We start from the raw sequence: 25,670 nt of genomic DNA, 5'->3' as shown, positions 1-25,670 counted from the left end.
AAATACATGTGAAAAATAATAACATGTATATCATGCATTTATGGTATGAAACTAAATTAAAAATCTAAGTTAATCAATTACTTTGATGTTAAACATAAATAATCTGGTGTCCTCCCCCCCACCCCACTCTCCTTTTTTTGAACAACTTAAATCTATTGGTGCTGCCACTTTGAATGTAAAGTTTTTAAGGAAAAAGGAACATTCCCTACCTGTACATCATCCAACAATCCATTCCCAGATTCACCACCAACCACTATCAAACTTAGCGTACCTAGTCCGCGAGACCACCACTCGTCGGGGCCTCGTTCCGCTTAGGGCATGTTCTTCGGTTATGCCCCTCTTGGTCACACAACCCGCATTTCACCTTCCTCCCCCCCTCCTTCCATGGTGTGGTTCTAGGCCGTTTCCCGCCCTCGTCCATCTCATTTTTGATTTCTGTTGAGACAGGGCGACCTTTCTCTTGGATCAATTGGGGGTTGGGGAGGACCCTTCGAGTTTCTTTAGGATCCGACCATGATAATCTATCTTTCAACGCAGGGAAAACGGGAGCATAGCTCCGAAACAGTGCGTCCACACTATAACATAGGTCAATGTACTGTTCTGCATCATGTCGATACCTAATGCAAACTGCAATGACATGTGAACATGGTATCTTATACAATTTCCATTTCTGACATGTGCACGTTCTTTGCAGCAGATTAACTCCATGTGTGTGATCCCCATGTCCAGCAGTCCCTAGATTATGCGGTGTATCTACTTGATATGATTGTTGTTGTGCGCTCAATCTCGTCACCCTGTGATGCTCTGCTTTCTCCTTATTTCTCATGAAGATATCCAAGGCACATTTACACCATTTTTTTCCTGAATTCAACTGCTCTATGCTCTTATTGCGACGATCATCGAAATAAGCATTCAGTTTGAACCATGTGTATTTCACCATTGCTGTAATAGGCAGGCTACGAGCACCATTTAGAACACCATTGAAGCACTCGGAGACATTTGTAGTCATCACCCCATAACGGTAACCCCGTCAAAAGTTAGAGCCCATTTCTCTTTCGGCACATCCTTCAGATATTGGTGCGCATCCTGGTTCACATTCTCAATTAAATCGAACGTGGCATTGAACTTTCGCTCCTGGGTAGCACTTGCTGCCCTCCATACTAGATTCTTTAAAGTTTCATTGTTCCATCTAGTGTTCACGTTACTGCATAGATGATGAAGGCAGTAAAGATGTTCTGTCATGGGAGGCTGCAAATAGTCTCGATTAGTGTCTCTGAAGATAGCTTGTATCCTAGGGTGTCTGTCAGATATGACACACAGGTGTCTCCAGTTAGTAACATACCTTCTTATACAAGCCAAGAACCAACCCCAAAGTCTCTGTGCTCTCGCTCTCGACAACGGCGAAGGCTAGTGGATAAATCTTATTACTAGCATATATCGCCATTGCAATCATCAATTTCCCTTTATATTTTCCATAGAGGTGGGTTGCATCAATACTAATTACAGGCTTATAGTTCTTGAACCCAATAATACATGGACGAAACGCCCAAAATACGGACTTGAATGTACAGGTTCCCGGTTCATCATTATCGTTCACTAATAACTTATACTTTGTACCCGGACTTGCATCCTTAAGTCCTGCTAAAAAACGCGGCAACTCTGCATAAGACTCCTTAAAATCCCCGTATATAGCTGCAACGACCTTTTGTTTGGCATCCCAAACCTTGTATGTGAACCATAATGATTACGTTAGAAATGAATAGAAGTTAAATAATTATAGTTGAAGAAAACAAATCAAGACTTGTAAGGCTATAAGATGAAGATAATATTTCTTTCTCTTTATTCCTTTTTTTTTCTTTTTCTTTTTTCAATTTCATTTTTCTTAACATCAGGTATTCATGGGTTTTGGGAAAAAAATATCATGCTTATACTTCCATGAAGACTGATGTCTCTACATTGTATTGAAAAAAGAATGCAAGTTAAAGAATACCTTGTAGTGAGATACTTCGTGTTTTAAGTCTGCCAAAGCAACGTGGCGTAAGTTCTTTATCTTATACGTGGGGTCTTCTTGTATATAGCGCTCAAGTACGTATGCTAGGAACACCTAATCAATCATCCGACCATCATGAGCATTCTGAATTTTGTCGCACGTGTGAGGGCCCTTGCATTTTGCAATCTTCCAGACATTGTCTCCCTTGCAACAGATCGCACGGACTGACCATGGACAGGAATCATCCTCACAACTCACCATAAGCCTCTCTGAGTCTAAATGCTCAGTTTTGAACCTAAAATTCTCTTGCAGTGCGTACCAAGTCAACGCATGTCGCACCGCAAATTTAGTCGCGAAGACCATTCCTTTCATTGGCTGCTCCCCAGGCATCCAACTTGATACTTCCGCTTGCATAACCGGTGATGGATCAAACATATTATCCCAAGTGTTTTTGGTGAACCATTCCGGCGTAGGATCGGGACCAGGGCATGTGTCTCTATTCTCTTCTACAACCACATCCTCGATATGATCAACATCCTCGTGCTCACCCATGGTATCTAGGAGCTCCTCGAAGTCATCCCTAGTAACATCAATATGGGTTGCATCGTCACCAAGTCCGTGATCATCTTCATTTTCAGATGTGCCCCCATGCAGCTCATCATGAGATAAATGCTCTCCTACATGCACTTCCTGGGGCCCTTGCTCCTCCTCAATGTGTGAAGCATGGGGAAATTTTTGCCACGGTTCATATCCATACCCATCTCCTGTGTTTTCTGCACAGCCTTGATAAGACTGTAATGGTATTGAGTCAATGTGCTCATCTACAGTTCCATCCAAAATAGTATGTTGTGAACCCTCTCCAGCCTCTACTATGGTGGGCTCAACAGTGACATAGAGATCCGAACTAACAAATCCTTTCACCACCATTTGCTCAACAATTTCCCACATCATCTTCACTTGGGCGGCACTCGATAATTGTAGAAAACATGGGTGTCTAGAACCCGTTGAGGTGCTCGATACACGATGGAAATGTTATGCCTAGAGTGATCTAACCTTATCACCTTCAATATTCTTTGTTGCAATTTCATAAGGCCTATCCCACGTTTCACCCTAACACAATTTTGCTTTTGGTTCAAGCCTTGGTATGACAACCCATGCAAGTCGTGATAATACATCTCTTCATCGTAGTACACATAGAAAAAGTGAAAATCCATCACCGACCTGTTATTAACAATATAAAAGTTGTCATACTATATAACCACTTACATAAATTTGGCGTATGATAAAAACAATTTTTATTCAAACTCAATCATAGACATATAAATAATTGAATAATTGAATTTATAAAAACAATTAATAATATATCGAGTTCTGCGTTCTAGTTAACTCAATTTATAAAATTTCTCTCATACAAAAAATTATAATTTTTTTTTAGTGTTTTGACATAATTAAGAACCATATTCAAACGAACAATTCAAATACAATCATATTTACATTTAAAAAAAAAAAAAGGTTAAAACAACATTGTGTTATGAGTTATTATTACCATATAACTAAGGCAATGGACTACCACACAAACTGACATCATGTTCATGTCCAACAACCGTTGGAGGTACTGCCATATGACTATAGCAAAATAGACTATGCATTAATCTTAAGGATCCGGTTTACTAGTGTTGGTGTGCATTGGCTATGGTTAAGTTTTTTTTTTGATACATATATAGTTTGCTCTCCTTATTCTTCTTTTGTTTCTCTTTTTTTTATTTGATCTATAAGAAACTGAGATCTTAACAATTGTGAAAATTTTATGATAACAATAAGTGTTGTAACATTTTTTTAAAACATTTTATTTTTAGTTGTGGTTGGCTACAGTTTCATATTTCATTATTTTATTTCTACTTATAAGAAATTGACACGTCAATAATTGTGAAAATATTGTGAAATTTGTTGTGTCAGTATAACAATATAAATGTCAGCTTACATCAATATTTAAAAGAAAAAAAAACACAAATCGATTACTGAAAAAAAAAAAAAAAAAAACCAATCTCATATTTTATTTTATTATTTTATTTCGACTTGTAAGAAATTGACACATCAATAATTGTGAAAATATTGTGAAATTTGATGTGTCAGTATAACAATATAAATGTCAGCTTACATCAATATTTAAAAGAAAAAAAAAACACAAACCAATTATTGAATTTTTTTTAAAAAAAACTTTAGGCACTGTAGCTACAGTACCAGTTGAATAAACAAAAGGATTGAATAAACGGGAAAAAAAAAGTGACTAACTAAACCAAAACACTATTGTAGCTATAGTGTTGCACAGTGCAAAAATATTGGATGTACAATGCCAAAACACTGTGCGCGCATTCACGCTTTTATTATAAAGAAGTAATTTTCAGCTCGACTTATTACATGTGTATAAGCCTAGGTTGGATTGTCGAAGGGTTGTGCATATATATTTCATGCTTTGTAAAATTTTAGGGTTCGTTTGGTAATGTTGTTCTAGTAACGTTATTTGTATTTTTTGGAAATACATGTGGATGAAAAAATGTATAGAAATACGTGTAATGTTGTTTAAAAATTGAAAATTGTCGCTTAAAATTCTATACCAAACGGCCAAGTTTTTATAAACTATTTAAGTACTTTTAAAAAAATAAATATTTACCATTCATATAATTATTAGTACTAAATTATATTTCAAAATTTCAAATTTGTTAAAATTAATGATTAAGATACCAAACTTAATCAAATTGAAACTGAAAATAATATTATAAAATAAATTTGTCTATACGGTGGGTGGAGTTAGGCCAAATTGGTTGAAAAAAACTATTACTTTGAATTTGACCCAACTCAAATCCAATCCGACAATGAAAAATGATTCCAATCATCAAGTTAGTGGGTTGGCCACACATTTTTTCCATGGAGAGTCCCCCAAAAACATCTATTACATTCACAAGAAATTTGACAACTTTTTCACATGTGTTGAGTTTGTATATTTTTGCAAATACTCGTATAGACTGACTACTTATATCACTTCTTTATTTATTATTAACCACATTTTTAAATTTCCAAATTTTTGAAACTTCAATTCAAATGTGTGAATATCAGCAGTTGTACATAGTTAATATTGAAAAACTAGGGAGTACAAAAACACCTCATGCATGGAGTACAAAAACACCACATGCGTAAAATTCTCATACGAAGCACATACAAATACAATTTGAAACTAAGCACTTAACTATTACCTCTATGTTCTTGTCACAGCAGGGTTGACCCAAAGGATAAATGGACAGCACGTTGGTCTTGGACGGAGCATTGACATACAAACTCAAGGACTTGCAGATGGTGACCCAACTACCAGTAGCTTCTGCGTCCACGTAGCATTCTGACTCGTCACGTGGAATTGGAAAGATAGGTACGCGAGTAGAGTTCAAAAGATGCTTAACTAAAAATAGGTGAAAGGTGATGGGGTTTGTTTTCTGAAGAGGTACTCGAGTTTCGTGAGCTCGAGTACCATTCATTATCCATTAATGTAGTGGTTGCCGCTAGGAAAGTCGGTGCGCGCAATAAGTATGGAACTTATTACTCGAGTTTGAAGGACTCGAGTACTGTGTTAAAAAGTACCCGAGTCCAGTAAACTCGAGTATGACTCGGGTATAATATAGTAAATCATACAAATTAGTACTCGAGCTTAAAGGACTCGAGTACTATTAGAAGTACCCGAGTCTAGTAAGCTTGAGTATTGCTCGGGTAATCTGTACTTACTCTACTCGAGTAATAAGTATGGAACTTATTACTTGAGTTTAAAGGACGCGAGTACTGTGTTAGAGGTACCCGAGTCCAGTAAACTCGAGTATGGCTCGGGTATAATATACCAAAAATGTCCTACACGATTAGTGAAAAACGCTTTTTGACAAGCATTCCCAGCGATATGTGAACCAAAAACCTATTAATAGATAAGAGCATACTCCAACTAATTCCCAAAAAATATAAATTTGTATAAAATATCCTCGAGGTTTTTATTTTTTATTTTTTAGTACTCTCGAGTTTATAGAGAGACTCCACTGATGTGTATGCCAGATAAAGAAGAACGCTTTTATAGAAGTCAGCAAATTGTGGACGAAATTTGTAGTACTGAGATGAAACCCAATAATAGTTAGCATAGACCGTTGGATCAATATCCGTCATGCTATCAAGGGTACTCTTCCCATCTTCTAGAAGCTTCTTGCACTCTTTTTGGTCACCTTGCTCTAGTTTAAATATGGCTATGCAACTTAATGTAAAGGATTGGTTCTTCAATTCGCTGCTCTCTACTTGCTTGAAGTTTCTCAATCACTCCTTCTAGATGATAATTAATAGCAGCTTCTTTCTCCTAATATTGCCTAGAAACTATGGCAGCAAAATGTGCAAGCTTGAGAAGATTGACACCATACAACATTTTATAAACAAATCTACCCAAAGAAGAGAAATTGGTCTCAGTCTCACCTAGCATTTAACCAGGCAACATTATTTTTGCAAGTTTCATCCATCATAACCTCCTTTTAACTGGTTAATATGAGTAGCATCAAATTTAATATTCTTACATCAAGACAATTGACACGTGTTCCTACAAGATAATGTCCTGTGATCAAGATTGAGAGACGTATACAGCAACTATGGTGTGGGAGGAAAAACAAAAACAGAGAATTCTCATCTTCAATTACATTATACAATGATCTACTGCTAAAGAGTAAGGTTCTTCTACCACTCTCTTTCATTTCATATTATACAATGGTCAACTCTGATAATGCCTGTGATGCAGCAGATACAGCTGAACCATCATATGAAGGAGCACTATATGCAGCTCCATTGTTACTAGGACGACAAGCATTCCTCCTTCTCTGAAGTACTTAAAAGCAGCTCTAGTTTATATGCAGCTTGATTGCTATAGTCTGACTTGAACTGTTTCTTCTGAGCATTTGTTGAAAATGAAGTTGATCCAGACACCTCCTGCGGTACAAGATCCAGACAAAATGATTACTCACCACCACATCAATATCAATTCACCTTTTCTGTTCTCAAGATGTTCACAAATAACAGCTTGGAAAAATGCTATTCATTCTGGGGTATTCTATAATGAACTCATCAAAACTTGTCTTTGACAAACTGTGGACTGGATTCTTAAATTAATGTTTGCATTGGAAACTGCCACAAATTTTTTTTTTCAAAATCTATATCCTTCAATTGATTCCAACATTCTATGGACTATGTCTTCAGACACAAATTTCTAGTGAAGCATATGTTATCCATTTTAACTTACAACACCGTCTGAATCAAGCACTCCTTATAATCTCTTTGTGGGAAAGTCCTTGTCAACTGCTTTTACTGCAGAAGAAGCTGGTTGCTGAAAGAAAAAAAATATCCCCAATCATAAAGTCAATAATTCAAGTAAAAATTTATCGTATCAAAACAAAGTTGTTAACTAATATGTTCAACACCATAGAAGAGATGTGCTATCAAAAGAGTCTTGATAACATGAAATATAGACACCACAATGTCTTCAACGTCTTTTTTACACCCGACAGGGGACTTTTTTTTGGGGGGGGGGGGGTGTTCAGTGTTATGTCCACCAAGAACAACAATAAAATGATCAAAAGTAAAAACTGAATTGAAAAGAAAAGCAAAGGAATGGCAATCAAGCTTCTTCTTTAGTCCAAAGACAGTATAAGGCTTCTAAATGGTTTAGAGATCCTATACATCAAAGTGTGGAAGAACATTTCAAAACTTTTATAATAATGATGTGCTCTAACCCCACAACATTATTGATGAAGGCAAGTTTCCAAAAACTGCAACCCCACAACATTATTTTAGATTTTAGACTAATTAATAGCCTAGGCAGCATCACCCACAGTTTCATAATTTTTTAAGTTTCAAAGAGCATCCAAGATAACTAACCTGATCAAAAGGAGGCCGAGGCTTGCCTCAGCAAAAATTTGACAGTGTCCAGGTAGCCCAAATGCCAAAATACATAAACTCTCATATCATAGACAATTCCTTACCTGTTTACGTGTTTCCATCTGCTCATGCAACAGTGCAGCACTGATTATAACAAAAATTAAAAAAAGAAAAGAAAAGAAAAATTAAACACCAATTAAGTTGTAAAACGTAGACCAAGTACTAAATCTTGTAATTGCAAGAGCTGAACACATACAGAATTATACACGATGCAAGGGAACCAATTTGAGAGAGATGCCACTGTCTATATCGTCGAATCTGTACATTGATAATATCCCCATTGCAAACTGGAAAAAAATGTAGAATTTCAAGTAGATAATATTCCCCAGAAAAATAATTACCACCTAAAGAATTTCCAAAAAGACTTTCAATTACCATTAATTTGCATTTTGTCAAAATATTTTGTATTTCCAATGGGTTATTTGTGGTAACACAGTTCAACTATACAATATATACATTGAGCCAGCAACATGGTGACCAAACCTGCTGAAAAGGGTATTGTCTGTATTGGTTCTATCACTCTAATATGTGGAGTCATATATTTTATTTTATTTTAATTTCTTTTTCCATTACAAATCTCAAATGGTAAACTGCACATAACATTTTGTTGATTCATAGTTGGAAGATTCTGCAGAGACTAATTGATCACCTTGCAGTATAGAATTTTCAAAAGCTCAAGAAAAGAACCTGAATAAGAAGAGGGACTAGATCCGGATCACTCATGCTCAGGTCAATCCGCTCATCCATCCTCAACTTCCCATTGGACCTAAACAGGCTACAATCACATGGAAAGGATGACACGTAATTGTCAAAAATTAACAAAGGTATGAAGCCTACAGGTTAGTAGTCAAGACTTGAGTATGTATTTGAACTACGCTATTAAAAATAACCCAGTATGTTGTTGCAGCACCTTTCTGAAGAAATTAGAGCCTTTCTCATCCAAAATATAATAAAAATAGAAAAACCAAGAAAATTCACAATGAATAGAGATGAGACTAAGTATGCAGAATGTCAAGTTCAGACAACCATCTTAAGTCAAACAGGAAATTAGATGCAGCCCACAAAAGTATCTCACAAGAAGAAAAATATAGCATGCAAATGAACCAGAACATAGGCTACATTTCTGTAGTAAAATAGGATCATTAATGTCATACATGTCAATAGCAGTGAAAGGTGAAATGTCTTGGTCCTTTGCACCGCTATGAAGACGCTGCCTAATGTCATCATATTTGATGACTGACATGGAGAGGCTCATATATTGTAATTGGTTTAGTGCCATACGCATATCTCCATTGACTCTTTCTGCAAGTTCCTTAAGAGCAATCTGATACAATACAAAAGGTAAATTTCTGTGGATTAATTATTAGTTAAAATTAATAGAAAGGAGAATCATGAGACATAAAAATAAGCATATAACATGTCACAAAACAGTAAAACTAGATGAGTTCATCACTATGAACATTTACTTAAGCAGCTATAACCAAGTGCAAATATAAACCAAAGCATTGATGGAGTATTTACCTGATTAACTTGAAGGCCTTCTACATTTGCAACTTCCATTAACCTCTTTGCCATCTATCATAAACCAAATTTAGAATTATTAACTCTGAAATTGGAAGTAGTGGACTTGAAATGTACAGCAAATATTGCAGAAGCTAGAACACCAAAAGTTCATTTTCTATCACACTGGCATATGCATCCAACACACACACACACAGTCAAAGCATACCAAATATTAAGGATTAAATTGGCCTCCCATGAATGGGCTAGCTCACCATTCACCACCGTACAAGATTTTTTCAGATAAAGTTTATAAAAAAAGTGACTGATTGGCCCCAAAGCCGTCTTCTCAAAGAAGGATTGGACCAAGCCTCTTTCCAACCCATCATTTGATGAGTCTGATTCAATGAATCAACTTGTCTAGGGTCATAAAAGGTGACCTTTAATACATACATTTCTTTTACAATGTATATTTATGATCCACGAAATTTGATTAGAGTTTGAAATGTCTGTGATCACCAACATATTGTAGCGAAAACATCATCCTCAACATAATGCCTCCACCTCTCATCCCTTTGCTCATGGCCAAACCTAGTGTTAACCAATTATGAAAGATCATTTTTTTAGAATCTCTTTTTAAAGTTTATCGACCTTAGTGATTCTAAATGGTGAACTCTTCAAGTCCACCCATTTCAGCATCTTCTAAGCAAAGATAAAATGAAACTTTGACTTGTAAATTCAATCTGGTACAATCAGTTTAAAACAAAAAAACCAAAAATCAAATTCCAAACACTTGGGTACAAACAACAAACAAACAACGCCTTAGTCCCAAAATTTTGGGGTTGGCTATGGATCCTTAATAGGTTAGTGCAGGTCAACCATATGTACCCTTTTCCTCTACTCTACTGTATCTATAGTCATACTCTCTGTCACTCCCTTAATTTACATGCCTTTTTTTTATTATTTCTACTAATGTGATTTTTGGTCTTTTTTTTTTTTTTTTTTGTTCCCTCATCTTGTAAATTTGAAACTTTGTAGCAGTCATGCAGAATAAAAGAAGGCAGCTAGTTGTAATTTTCCCAAAGATCAATACTAAGGAGAGAATCTAAGGCTAAGAAATATTACTATTCATGACTCATCAACAAAGCTAATCCAAATCTCGGATAAAATTTTAATGTGGGTATCAATGAGCTACCCGTGTAACACCAACGAGTGTGCTTGTGTAAAAATCTCACAGGGAAGAATCTAACCATAAACAAGATTCCAGAGAGTCCCCCACACCCCCACACACTCAAAAAAAGAAAAAAGAAAAAAAAAAAAGAAGAAGTAAGAAGAAACAAAAATGCCTTTCACTTCCATTAAGTCTAGACACCTATTATTAAAATCAGACTAGTATATCTACATATATCAACTATTATACTTTAGGCCATGAACTATCCAAGAACTCAAGTTGACAAAATTTCCCAGAAAAGGCCAGTCCAAACCAAACATAACTTGGAATGGTATATTTTAGATAATCTGACTAACTCTAGTCTTTTAAACATCATCACAGAAGCAAAAAACACAAGAGAATGTCAATTCAGAAAATACCAGACAAAGGGACTAGATCACAACTACATGGAATTTCATGCATAACAAAAACAAGTACTTTAAAAACAATTATAGAAATGAGCACAAAAACCTGCGATTCCTCAGGTTTCTTAAATTCGAGAAGCAAATAGTAGTTCACAAGACTTTTTAGTTTCTGGCTGTATTGGTCATTACAAATGCAGATAATAGGAATTTTGGAAATCTTAATGCTAGCAATAAGGTTAGCAATTCCACCCCTATCTCCAGCAGACATCCCATCAACCTCGTCCATAATCAGCACAGTTTTTGAATGCTTTGATCTGCAACTTCAACAATTAACTTTAGCAGAAATTTCAAACAGTCATATTTCTATGCACTTATGAGTTATATTAAAGAATGCAAAACCAACCGATCCATATTGACACTTAGGGCCTTATTGCTGACAAGTTCCTTTATAGAATTAGCATTGCTTCCAGCAATTCCTTTCTCAATTCTGGCATCAGCCTTCCCACGACTGTCACTAGCATTTAATTAAATGAAATATGGGAGAACACGAAAGCAGAATTTTTTTTTTTTTTGCCCTTCTCTTCTTTTTTTGATAGGTGTCTTTTGCTCTGTTTCTTATTTCCAGTATCAAGAAAATGAGCGTTCCAATTTGCCAACCACTTCTAAAGCCGATCAACCTGCACATCATTAGATAGAGGAGTCCTTACAATTCTTTTTCCAGATTTAAATACATGAAAATAAAAATTTAGTCCCAAAAGCAATGGCAGAAAGATGAGAACTAACACACATACCAGCGACTCATTTCCAATAATATCTTGCAGAACCTTTGGGCTATATTTTTCCGTCCATGTCAAAGCATTCATTGCCACGGTTTGAGTTTTATGCTTAGCTGGGGACAACCCTGAGATCAAGCCTTTTCCAGATACAGCTGCTGCCAAGGAGTTGCCAATGCTATCTTCTAGAATAATCAGTTTACCAACATATGTAAGAGAAAACCCAAAGAATAACTCAATTACTTGGTTAAGTCTCTATCATATGCATTTCTAATTCCAAACGACTAAAAATTGAGCCTCCATTACTTCCAACATGTGAAAAGATCAGGTTCCCCTTACAGGCTCAAGCAAGACTAATGGAGAGAAATACAAGCAAACAACAGCTCACATTTTATCTCATCTTTAAAAAATCACCATAATAAACATTCTAACAGTCCAATCAGCAAAAGAAATGCCTTTTTGATATCACACTCTCCTATAATTCTTTTTTTAAAACACACACAAATTTTAAATAAAATACAAGAGCTATATATTTGCAACTTTTGGAAGAACCAAGAAATGTGATCTTTGATACCAGCAAAGTCTAGGATTAATGCAGAACCTACACAGCCTGACTTCCTCCTCATTAAACAAAGTTAGGAACAAAACAATCAAATTATGCCAAATAATAGAATTTACATCTAAATTTTCCCTCTGCACAACACTTTTGTTGGAGTATGCTAATTAGAAAATCTATAAGGTTGGGGTTCAAGTGATAGCTCAATTGTAAGCATCCTTTATGGTGCCCCATGTCTATAGTTCGAACCCCACCTTCCCCTCCGACACTATCTACCCATAAATAATAATAATAATAATAATAATAATAATCATAAATCATTAAGGTTCAAATATAGGGTATCCATTCTAACTAGGTTTTGTCAAAAGTCATAAAGATATTGAAATCACTTTGCATTGATTTTGTTGCCCTGCAACAATTCTGGATCTCCATGCCACACATAAACTTCCAATTTGTCCTCACAGTTATGGCATAATGTGACTTAATCAAACAATAAATGGACAGACATTAGAAGATAACACATTATGAACACCCAGCAAGGCCACAACAGATAGAGACAAGGTCCCATAATTAAAGGGCCAAGGTCAAAACCAATAGCAGACCCTTTGAGCAAAACCACATATTTGAAATAAAATTTAAAAAGAGGGAAAAGGAATACAGACCCATAGAATAACCCAAAACCAAAAGCCATTGAGATATTCAACTAATAACAAAATGATTAAAAACAAGTGCACATATTAATTTGGGACATACCCTTTGCTTATATTTTCCATGGGCTTTCCTTTGGAAGAGGTGCAACCTTATCCACTACTGGTCTCTTAGATTCTTCTTGTACAGGTGCTTTTGCAGGATTTGATGCACGGATCATATCAAACAATCCATCCTCAGTGAGAAAGGTAGTACTATATAAAGATATGAAGCTAGAGATGTTAGAATATAACAAATAAAGAACTCAAAAGAAATCACATGTATGGGTCACAGATTACAAACCCTAGCTCTTTAGCTTTAGAGGATTTCCGACCCCCAATATCTTCATCACATAAAAGATAATTCTGCAAACAGAAGATGTTAATCATATGCTGATGGTCATATCAATCCAAGCACATTCAATAAAAAAGTAATGGGAAAACCGTTTTCTTGCTGATGGATCCAATGACATGACCAATGCGATTGACCATCGAAAATCATCCCCGTTTTCTTCTCCTCACTGGTTCCTTGACTAGTCTCACCTTGCCTGAAAAGAACACAAGCAAATACTAATATTCAAATCATTTAACCATAAATAGATGCATATGTAATTGGTATAAGAAGGGGAGTACCATGTCCAGTCCCACAGTCAGGAGGATGTGTCCGTGTCCATTGCGGCCTTCGCGGCCGATCCTTACTATGTGAAGCCTCTGGTAGGGGGGTGGGTATCTCTGTTTGGATGGCACCAGGGGTGGGTAGCCCAGGGGTGGGCATGAATCTCATCTCATCTCTACCACATACATCTGCGGGGATAGTGCCGATAGTCGGTGGGGGAGAGGATGTGGGTGGGCAGGTATCATCGCGAACCAAGGATGGGGACCGACATGTCTGGGCAAGCGCATGGGATGGACCCGCATCATCATGTGCCATGGAGCCCATGTCATAACCAATGTCCAAACACATCTCATCTGATGTCTGACTTGCCTCCTCCATCGTGTGGTCATGCACGGGTGTGTGACGCCCACACGATGTGTGACGGCGAGCAGTTGTGGGACGCTGACTAGATGTATGACGCTGACTAGATGTATGACGCTGACTAGATTGACGACCTCCATGCCCTTGACGTCCACCTGCTTGCCGACCACGCCCTACAGCCGGTTCACTTGCCTTGCCCACAGTGCGTGCATCGTCCAAGGTCAATCGACTGATCTCTTCAACAGATTGCAAGGCATTCATACAATCGGTGTACATCTCAGACCCTGGTTCGAACTTCGCCATAATCCTCAACTGTGATTCAACCTGTCACAAGTATACAAGAGTAGTGTTAGGATTTGGAACTAAACTATGCGAAGCGAGGTACATTTATAACAAAACAGTCTTTGTAAACTTATCAAAGTGTCCCAGTATGAGGTCTTTTTTGTAATATGCCGAACAGTGATGAGACGATACCACACCATATACTCGTCATTGTAGCTCATTACCCCATGAAAGGGCGGTGCTTCAGCAATTGTGGCATGCGCAGCCCATCTAGCAATATGAGTGGCATGTTCTTGAACCCAGTTTTTTTCGTGCTTGCCTTGGAGTGTTATCTTGTGAAGTTCAGTTGAAGTATCGTCATTGTCCGGTACGCCTTGCTTCATCCCAAACTGTCGAAGAACACGTTCGGGGTGATGGCCTTCAACCACCCAAAAATGTATGAGCGGCACGATGGACCTCTATATGTGTTGGCCTGCCGTACAATATGCGGGCAGGGAACCCAAATAATCTCTATATGGCTCCCAGACAATCTACAATGATCCAACAAATGCAAACAACCATATTAAAAATATATGTGTAACGAATGTGTAAAAAATGTGTAACGAATGTGACCAATACATGCCAAAGTGGTTCCCACTTGTAAGGCACGATACCTGATTTCGCCGGAGCGAAGCAAGCAACACACGATAGGCGCGTAGGACATGCATTAGATGGTCAGTTGTTATCTTAGCCCCTTTCCATCTACCAAACAACAAAGACATAACCTTCATATTAGTTACTTACATAATTTCCATGCGAAAAAAATTAATGCGGAAATGTAAAACGATAACTAAGTTGAAGATCCTACATACCTAACAGCAAGTAGACCTGGAGGCAGTGCTTGGTGTGGATGCCTCATCACAGGACATATTTGTGGAAACCTCGCCCACGCCCACAACTGCACTAATAGCAGTGCACCACCAATTTGCTTGGCTGTCTTCTCTGATGCCTTACAGAGGTGTCTATATAGCCAACTTAGTGTTGCACTACCCCAACTATAATTCTTTCCATTGCTGATTGGATTGAAAAATTGTAGATACATGATTGAGAGCCGTTCGCCAGACTTGTCCATAAACAGTATACTACCCAACATTTGGAGTATGTAAAACCGAGCATACTGTTGCACACGCACCTCAGTGGCGTCAGCAGGAAGAGGGTTGCGAAACTGCTCCTCCAGCCATTTGGCTTTTATCTTCGGCCCTTCCAACATTGCAGTGTTCTTTTTTGTACCAAGTGGTCTGTCCGGTGGAGGGGGGTACCTAGCAATTCCATGCAAAAGTCACGCCAGTTGTCCATATGGGTAAATCCTACCATCGGCAAGCCATGTACAAGTACCCCCATGATGACCTCTATGTCTTGTAGCGTGATAGTCATCTCACCGTGGGGCAAGTGGAATGAGTGCGTCTCTGGCCGTCATCTCTCCACTAAGGCCGTGATCAGTGCATGGTCAAGGTCCATATGCGGGACCCGAAGTAGCCCATCTAACCCCGCATCTGTGATATAAGTGGCAATCCATGGATCTAACCCACCATCAAACAGACCTTTATCTCGGTGACGACAAGTCAGAACACCTGGCACTTCCTGCAAACAAAGCAGCTTAGTATTAATAATAGCATTCACCAACCACGTAATAATTACACTTCAAACATAATGCCCAAAATCTTTCTACTACATATATTGACTACGATTTTGGACACAAGTGCATACCTCGCCTGCCAAAGGAGCATCCCAAAGCAAACTTGAACGATGCATAGGTTGCCTCGTCAAGACAGTCCCTATAGAGGGTCCTGCTCGATGTGGGTCCATACTTGGCATAAATTAAAGGTGATTAATGGCCCATTAGCATATTCATCAAATACCCATAAGCTAAATCAAAATGATAGCATCTCATTGATAGCATCTCACTAATTTTTTTATTTGTTTTTATATCAATAATTTTTTTATGGCCTTTAAGAGGGGAAATGCTATTGTTGAGGGTGGCTCAAGTGTAATTTTATTGAACCAAATTGCTAAAGTCAGTACCTATATATACATGTTCTTTATTTTAGATACTTTTTCAATGTTTTAGATATTAAGGAAAAAAATTTTGGTTATTGAGAAAGTTTTTTTCTTACCATTTTTTAGCATACTTTGATGATGAACAAAATTTTATAAATAAATGTTATATAGGAATGGATATTTTTCCTACTTTACCTTTTAACTTCTTGAGAAAGATCGTTTTGTTTTTCATTTTCATATGTATCTAGTATTAAATTTTCTTATGCATCATGTAGGTTAGTTTAGATCTAAAATGCAAGCAAATATCTCATTCTCAATTTCTTTTGTTACTTCATTTCAATCTAAACACATGAGCATAGATTTTTTTTATATAAAATTTTTAAAATAGCAAGTTTGCAACCCATCCACCTCCCTAATCATAATGCATGAAAGAATGAAAAATTCATTAGATTTAAAATAATCGATATAGATGTATTAGGGTATACTTTAAAATAAAAAGAATGATGGTATATTGGCCCCTACATTCATGTATTCCCAGAAATAAGATTATTTGAGATACTTTGGTCAAATGAATTGAGCTATAGATGAAATTATGCCGACCCAAACATCCATCCTTACTAAATATTAAAAAGAATGTTAGCATATTAAGGTTATGGTTGTAATGTAGGAGATCAATTGCCCAATAGGAATCAAGACTAAATACACTATAATTAGCATATCTCAATCACTATGGAGAAAAATCTTTGCAATTTATTGTGCAGGTCATTATAGTGATTCCCATTAACATTCTAGTTAGTATAATTCATCCAATGACAATATAACTAGGAGTTAGAGCAACGACAATAGTTGGGACACCCACAGTATTGAAAAAAATTATAAAAAATTATCAATTTTTTCCTTCCAAGTATATCATCCAGCCAAATAGCCAACAAAGCACTAGCTATGGCACCACCTAGCATTGTGGATATGATCAATTTTTGAAACCATTGACGCTCATCAATGGTTGGAAAATCTTGGCACATGTAAAATAGCGCTACTAAGATTACACCTATAATCATGAAATGTGTGTAATTTATTTTTATGAGATTTTGCCTACAATTAATCATGGAATACGTTTATACATGTTTGACTTCAAATTAGTTTTTCTCAACTCTACTCATTATAATTTTTTCTCTATCATATAAGATAGGAGGAAATTTAAGAATAAAATTTTGGTATGGAAATATTGATTATCTTAAACAAATTATTGTTATTTATATGTTTATTAACATGTTTAGTATATAGTAAGTGCAAAAATTTACTCCAAAGTAGAGATTGGGTTTAATGCCACCTCTTAATTTTTACTATGAGCTACTGAGATTAATTTGATACAACCCCTCCCAAATCATAGTGCATGAAAGACATTCTGTGGGAGACATTCTGATTCTACAATTTCTCAACTCACAACTCCTTAACACTGATTAGATACACATTTCCCTACCCATCTTTAGAAGTAAAGCAAGGTAGACAAGTGGGAAGAGTTCTAGGTACAAACAATTACACTAGGCACTTCTTGTAATGCACGTACTGTGCCAATGCCTTGCACGGGCTAATTATTGATAGGCACAAAGTGTAAAAGATTAATGGAAAATGTGGAAGCTACCACCAATTTTACAACAAATGGCTTACAAACTGACATGAGGATGAATGTGATGACTGGCACATAAACAACATAAGAAATAAATTTCTTAATTATTTTTTGTTTTGCATTTGAAAATTTGATACATCAGTTTGTAAGCCTTATGTCACATTTGTAGTATCCCCAGTATCACCCAAAATTAATACCACAACTAATTAAAGCCTGCATTTGACGGAATACAAGAAGGCCTAAAAACAGAACAGTTGCTCATACAAAAATTAATATCATTAATAGAGGCTGCACTATCTAATTTCTTTCCTACATTTTCTAATCAGATATAAATCATACCTTTATTCAATGAAAAAATATTTGAAAGATAAATTAACCTAGAAATGGCAGGAAAATCGCTAAATACAAATAATACAAATGATGTTGCACAATCTACCCTTCTAAGCCATCCTAAATCCTTTTCTTGCATTACCTTGGAGATTTAGCTGAGAGACACTTTCCACAGGAAACAAGCTTCAGCAATGAATGTGGTTTGAGAGTGCGAGGGCGCCGGCGATGAAATGGGTTTGAGAGTGCGAGGTCGCCGGCGATGAAATGGGTTTGGGAGTGCGAGGTCGCCGGCGATGAAATGGGTTTGGGATTTGTAAGTTTTGGGTGTGGAGAGTGAGAGTGCGTCTGGTGAGTGAGTGAGAAATGAGAGATTAGATTTGAACTTTCACCGGTTTTAGTGAGAAATACTCGAGTTTCATACACTCGAGTACTGTTAACAATACCCGAGTACCTGAAACTCAAGTATAATGGGCATCATATACACCAAATAGATGGTTGCAAATCCAGAATAGTACTCGAGTACATGAAACTCGAGTATCAAATGGCATTATCCCATCAAAGCTGGCGGTGAATCCAGATTGGTACCCGAGTTTAGTGGACTCGGGTATTGGATTATACAGTACTTGAGTTCACCAAACTCGAGTACTAAGTGGCATTTTTTAAATCCGAAATGCCACGCTGGCATGCCACGGTGGAACTAGAAAATTTGGTACTCGAGCTCACCAAGCTCGAGTACTGGAAAAAGTGGTATTTCCCCAATTATTTCCAAAACAGTGTTTTTTGCCTAAATTTTTTTGAAAAAGGTGGTGTAAGTGCACAATTGCACCTGGCCCCAAGAACAGTTACGGGCTCAGGCCCAATGAGCCTTAAACAATATGAATTTGTAGAGTGTGGGCTTGAAACCCAGGTTAGAAGTGTCTGAGGATTAAATGACAAGCCAAAGATTGCAAACACTTGAAAACAACAAGGAATATTGTAAATCAACCTGCTCGGACGTAAGCCGAGAGCTGTTCTTATATTATCTCTTTCTCTTTTTTCTTTTTCTTTTAGATTACAAAAAAGGGAGCCCCCATTCCTGTTCTAGGTTGCTTCTTAAATACTCCTCTTTTTGATACTTTGTACACGTGTTGCCCCAACTCCCCCTTAGCCTAGATATTTCTTTTCTCAGTGCCTTTGAATAGTAACCAGAAGTTTCCCTTCCACTGTTCAGGTGTCACTTCCCCATTAATGCGGCCATGGTGGTAGGTGCAGGGTCTTTAATGTGGAGGTGGCAGCCTTTATCTTTGGTATTTCTCTAACATCGGTGCTTCTAGGACATTCAAGGGTTCTCCCCTTTTAACCATTGGTCTTGACCGTGTCATTCCCTAACCTTTACCATGAAGTCCCGGGTTCTCCGGTGTCCGTCTGAGGGGAAATTCACCCTCGGCTGGATCCTCGGATCCTCGGCGTATGGGCCGACCCGTAGTACTAACAAATTCTAAACCCAAGAGCAGGTCGGCCTTCCTTAGCATGGCCCAAAGGCCCACATCCCCATCAGGGTCTTTTTACTCCCCACAGGTGGTATTGGGCCGATTTGGCCCACAACTTTGTCCTCAATTCAACTGATACGTCACCCTATCTGAGGACGTAGTCTCATTTGAGATCACTTCTGAGGTTGCTAATCATATTCTCAAACATTCAATTTTCACCAAAGAAGACATTTAGGAATCAAATCCCCCCCTCCCCCAATCATTGAACCATCAAAATAAAAATAATAATAATAACCAGTTGCAGCTCTTCTAAATCTATATGTAAGATACGCGTCATAAACAAATTTTATTTTGAAATGCATACTAACTCATACATACTGCTACTTAATAAGGCAATAAATTGTAAATTAGCATGCTTATAGAATAAACTTAAGTTACTTAACCCACAAATCATATGACTAACACTTGAACTTGATTAAACAATGAAAACAGTCAGCAATATATACTCTAAAAAAAAAAAAAAAAAAGGAGGATACAGTTTCTTATAATAATGATAAAATGATTAAAATTCACTATTTTCTAATTGCTTAAACATTTGGGAGAACCAATAATTTATTATACTATCATACCATGGAGTTCTATCATTGTTTCCACTTTGCCTCTTATTTAATTTTTTTTATTATATTAAATCTATGCATTTAACCCCACCTATTAAGGAGGAGTATGGGCTCAAGTGTGACTAAGAGAAGAGAAGCATTAGAATAATTATTATTTTTTAATGGATAAATTTTTTGAGAGAATCAATAATTTATCATAGTTAAAATATAAAAATAGCAAAAATTGGTACAGTATTTAGGCAAAGTATTTACCTGTGAATAACTTCCATTTTCTGAATGAAGCAACTTGCCTGCATCTTCCTCCATGTGAACCCTTGAAATGCCAAACCTCCTATGCCCACCACCAAACTCCACAGGAATTTCCAAATCAATGTAACCACCACTTGCAATTGGAACATTAAATTGAGATATTTGGTACCCTTTTGGAAGGTCCGGCTAAAAGTACTGTTTCCTATCAAACTTTGAGTTTAGAGACAACTTGCAATTCAGTGCAAGACCCAGTTTCACTGCCAATTCAATGACCTTGTTCAAAACTGGCAAAGCACTAGGCATATCCATGCAAATGGGGCAAACACTAGTGTAAGGGCTCAAATTGACCCACGGCCCAAGAATGACCCAGACAATGGCCCAATAAGCCCAATTCAATAAATTTGTTAAAGAATATGGTGGATATTGATCACTATATTGATTAGAGTTAATCACAACGAGATAAGGCTAAGATGATCAAGGCTACAAATTATGAAGAGAAAAGGATCCTTGGTCCCGAGGATGGTTTGTTATATATGTGTGTTACTTTTTCCTTATACCAATATCTCAGTTTTCTCTTACAAAAGCTCCCTCCTCTCTAGGGATCCTCCTATTTCTTTTATATTTACACATAGACTATCTTAACCCTACACTTGGAGGGCTAAGATTGCATTCTCTATACTTCTATCTCATTTGGAATATACTAGTAAATTTCTACCTTGCAATTTGAGTTGTGCCACCACTGTTCATAGTCATTTTCTCATTAATGTGATTAGATGAGTAGTTGTCTTGCATTTAATGCGAAGGAGATAGCTTCTACACCTTTCTCCTTTCAAACTTGTGCCTAGTCTGCTTTCTTCTCTCTGTGATATTTAACTTAATGCGCCTCCCATGGTTGATGCTCCTCCCCAAGGTTAACTAGTACTAATCCCCGTGGTTAACCAATGCTCTTCTCCGGTCCAAGATGTATTCTCGGAAATGATCTTGGTAGTCCACTTAAATGGGATTAGGGATCATCGTCCTCACAACTATTATTTGGTGGAGACCCATAATTGTAAGGACAACATAAAAGGCTTTGGTGAGAGTGTTGAGCTGGACATGAGTTTCAATATTGATGATTGCTTCATAGTCTTTTAAGATTTTATCAATCTGGGTACGAGGTAAAACTTTGATTGAAGGCTTTTGTTTTTCTTGAGTGGCTGTTTGGGCTTCTGTGATTTTCATAGTGCAATATAATAAAGCACCATTCTTCTTCTAAACAATGCAGTTTGGTACAGCAACAAAGGGTAGTTTTGAATGCTTCTAAAAATATTGGAAGCCATCATCAGGGTCTGCATCAATCAATATATCAAATAATACATAGGCCGTGTCTGCAAATCATTAAAATAGGCATTGGTATGCTATAAATATATTGAAAAGAAACTGCATAAATCTAATATCTTTACAATTCAAGCATTTAAATTAAAGAGACAAGAAACCATTGTTTATTTATTCCAATTTGGACAATTCTAGACCTGTTGGGCTTACTTAATAATGGCCCATGTTGAAAAATCTATATATTTTTTTTTGGATAATTGAAATCTATCCTTAAACTCAAACCATTTACAAACAAACAAACACAATCATTACTCGTTACTCATAGGACACGTGTAGTCACTCTCATTCGTCGACAGACACCTATTCTCAACGTTCGCAACCACCAAAAATTTCCTCGCAAAACAAGTGTTAGCGTTTCCAAAAGGCCTTCACTATTTTTGTTACCCAAAACCAAACCAAAACAAGGCAAGAAATGGAGAAGATGGCACTTTTTGTTTTTCTGTTTCATCATTAACCATTTGCTTTCATAGCTTCCATATGTAGAGCAGTTGCTTGTGAGTTTTTACTCTGATTAAACTGACTCATTTTTCTTCATAGTTGAATTAATGTATTGTGAATGATTTGATATTTAGGTTTCTGTCTTTTTTGGGTTGGTTTGTATTAAACATCTGGGTTGATGATTTGGATTGTTAAAATTGGGTGTATCAGTGTGTGTGAGAATTTTAATTTTTTGAGTTTGAATTAAATCCATTTTTCTGGATTTTATATGTGTTTTGTTCAAGTTCTTTTTTTTTCTGTTTTTTGAATGAGTGTGTTCTAGATTTTTATGTGTGATTTGCTTTGTTTTTTGTTTATTATAATTATATTCTCTTGGTTAATTTCCATTATATCTGTGAATACAACTAGGGGCATGGTTCATGCATGTGTATGTTGTACCAAAAACTTGTTTTCTTAAATGGTCCTTTTTTTGTATACTAACATTACTTGCAGAATGATGATTTTGGTGTAGTGGTCATGTTTGGGAGCTTTGGGATGAAATTATGCCCCATATAGATGACACACTTCCACTATTTCATGTGATATTCATATTACTTTATTATGATTCTTTTTGCCTCCTCTATAGAGGTTGGAATTGGATTGTTTTACCAAACAATCAATTACATATGGTTCCAACTTCCAACCCCTAAACTAGGAAACACCTGTGCCTCCTTACTTTAATGAAGTTTTATGGTTGTGGCTAAACTTGATTTCAATAAATTTTACAGATTTTCCAATGAGAAAAGATGGAACTTGAGAAAGTAGAGTCTGAACTCCTTGCCTTGAGACAATTATATGGGATCCTTTAAAATATTGGTCAAGGCCTGCAAAGCAAAAGTTCAGAAAATGTAAGCTCTTTTATCTTAAAACAATCTGTTTTCCTTTGACTTACCATGTCATGAAGTCTTGACTTTCAATTGTATTATTTCAGTACCACACTCATTAATTTGGCTATGGGAAAAATAAACAACAAACAATTAATAAACTTTTTCTTTTATTTGTTTCTTAATTATAATTTTTTGCCCCAGGCATTGTGGTGGCAATATCCTCTATCCTTTTGAAGAATCTTGAATTGTACCTCTTTGTTCATTGCATGATTTGATTATAGTCTTTATAGATACTTTGAAGAATCGAAAATGTGCAAAGAATATAGTTTCTAAGATAGAAGATAAATTCTAGAAAAACAACCACCTGGTATTGTATTTACCGAGATAATTATTTAGTTTTACATCTCATGTCTTTTATTATTAGTACAACAGGTGAGGGTTTCTTTTTCTATAACAAACCATTCAAAAAATCAAATAAAAGATCAGATAACATAATAAGTTATAGAGAATCTTTTGCTGGTGCAATATCTTTGGAACTCTTCTTGCCATTCTCTGCTTTTGATTCCTTGTCAGCAGTCTGTAACTTATCCAGTTATTCTTAATAAAGAAATCATTTGTTGAGTATAGTTATTTTTTCTTTCTTGTTGATATTTTTTTAGTGCTGCTTGCAATACTACAAAATTTACTACATAAGCTCTAAAAACCAAAGTGTCAATTTTTAGACGAGAAAAAAAACTAACCAAAAAAAATATTTATTATGTTATTGTGCTTACATGAATTATACTCATTATCACTTCATTTTGTAAGTTTTTTTATATAAGAAAATTGGTAGTATTTTTTGCATTTTTTTTTATTATATCTTTTTCCCCCTAATTTTACTACCAAGGAATGGATGTCTTATAGTATATAGCAACATAAAAAATATTTAGTGCTCTTTTGGTATGACTTAATCTTAACATGATCTTCTTCTTCTTAAACAGTTGGATGAGAAAGCACAACTGCTTTTGAAAACTTTGCTTGACAATGCAACAGAAAGAGTTTTTGAGACCCATTCAAAGGTACATTTTGTCATTCAGTACTGTGAATGAAGTTCTTGTTGGTTTTGTTTCTAGAGCAGACTGTACTTTAGAAAACAAAGTATGATATTGGATCCTATTTTCTTAATAGGCAAAGGATTGTTGCCTAATTTATTTTCCCATGCTGGTATCAAAAATTATAGCAGCACAATCTAGTGTCTCTAACAACCCTCCTGTTTCAACATCTGTTCCCATCATTGCTCAAGCCTCAAGCAAAGGGTCCAAATTCCAATCAATTACTTCACAGAAAGATGAGCTACCACCCAGGAAACCAAGACCAGAGAAGGCAATTTCCATGCTCTCTAAACCAAGCATTTCTTCAAACAAACCCAAGTGCAAAAGGCAACAATCATGGATCTTCGAGAAAAGCAGTATGAAGAGGCAGAACTCAGCTAAGGACACAAACAACATAGCTAATTCTCCTTTGACACAAATCAGAGATGGCTTTGTTAAAAAAAGTGAGCTGGGCTATCTTGGTGAGCCTGCAGTTTTGGGTTTGGGTCAAAATGAATTGCCGAGTCAGCAAGCAAGTCAACTCAGCAGGAAACATGATAGTCGTTTGAGCCTAGTATGCATGCCCATTTATTCCCTGAGTCAGCTAGTGAGTCAGATCGGTGGTGTTGGGGACAGTGAATCATTTTCAAGAGCACGTGGCTGGCCAAGTGTGAGAAGTAGAATTGGGTCATTGAGTCGAGCAACGAGTTGGAACGACGATTTAATGAGTCAGAGCGGTGATGAGGTTTCCTATGAGTCAGCCTTCCAAAGAGAGTGAAAAACAAAAAGATCCTACGGCTGAGATAGAGACAACTAGGAATGTTGTCAGATCTAGACCATCCATGCCACCTTAGTCAATGAGGCCCACTTCTTCTCTTGGTTCTAGTGAAAGAAAACTGCCACTTCAGATGGTAATCAAGCCAACTCTACTTGGACTAGATCAAAGAAAAGGGACCCACAAGATCAGCCATATGGGCCCACACAACAAGATCTTGCCACGTCAGGTGCTTGATGAATCAGAGGGTCCTAGCTCTTCTTCAAATTCTTACTTCTCCACTATTAATAAACAAGGTAGTAGTGTGAGTAGTAGTGAAAGCTTTGGTTACTCGTTAACCAAAAAAAAAAAAGAAAGCTTTGGTTACTCATTGCCAAGTCAGACTCAGACCCACCATCAAATTGGTCCCACAAGTGAAACTAGTTGGGCTAGTGAGAAAAAACAAGGTCGTGGGAGCAGTATTGAAAGCTATGGTTACTC

General features: G+C 36.6%; 1 protein-coding gene and 1 pseudogene across 1 annotated transcript; both read right to left on the bottom strand.

Annotated features, from left to right (window-relative positions):
- Window positions 1-271: 271 nt before the first annotated feature.
- LOC142632078 (uncharacterized) lies at window positions 272-1,009 on the bottom strand. The gene has a single exon (XM_075806502.1). The coding sequence runs from the start codon at window positions 1,007-1,009 to the stop codon at window positions 272-274; it is 738 nt and encodes a 245-aa protein (XP_075662617.1).
- Window positions 1,010-8,656: 7,647 nt separating this feature from the next.
- LOC142632068 (replication factor C subunit 1-like) lies at window positions 8,657-13,572 on the bottom strand (annotated as a pseudogene).
- Window positions 13,573-25,670: the final 12,098 nt, after the last annotated feature.

The sequence above is a fragment of the Castanea sativa genome, chromosome 1 (genome assembly GCF_040712315.1).
Source record: "Castanea sativa cultivar Marrone di Chiusa Pesio chromosome 1, ASM4071231v1".
NCBI classification, from domain to species: domain Eukaryota; kingdom Viridiplantae; phylum Streptophyta; class Magnoliopsida; order Fagales; family Fagaceae; genus Castanea; species Castanea sativa.
This window is presented reverse-complemented; position numbering and strand designations above follow the sequence as displayed.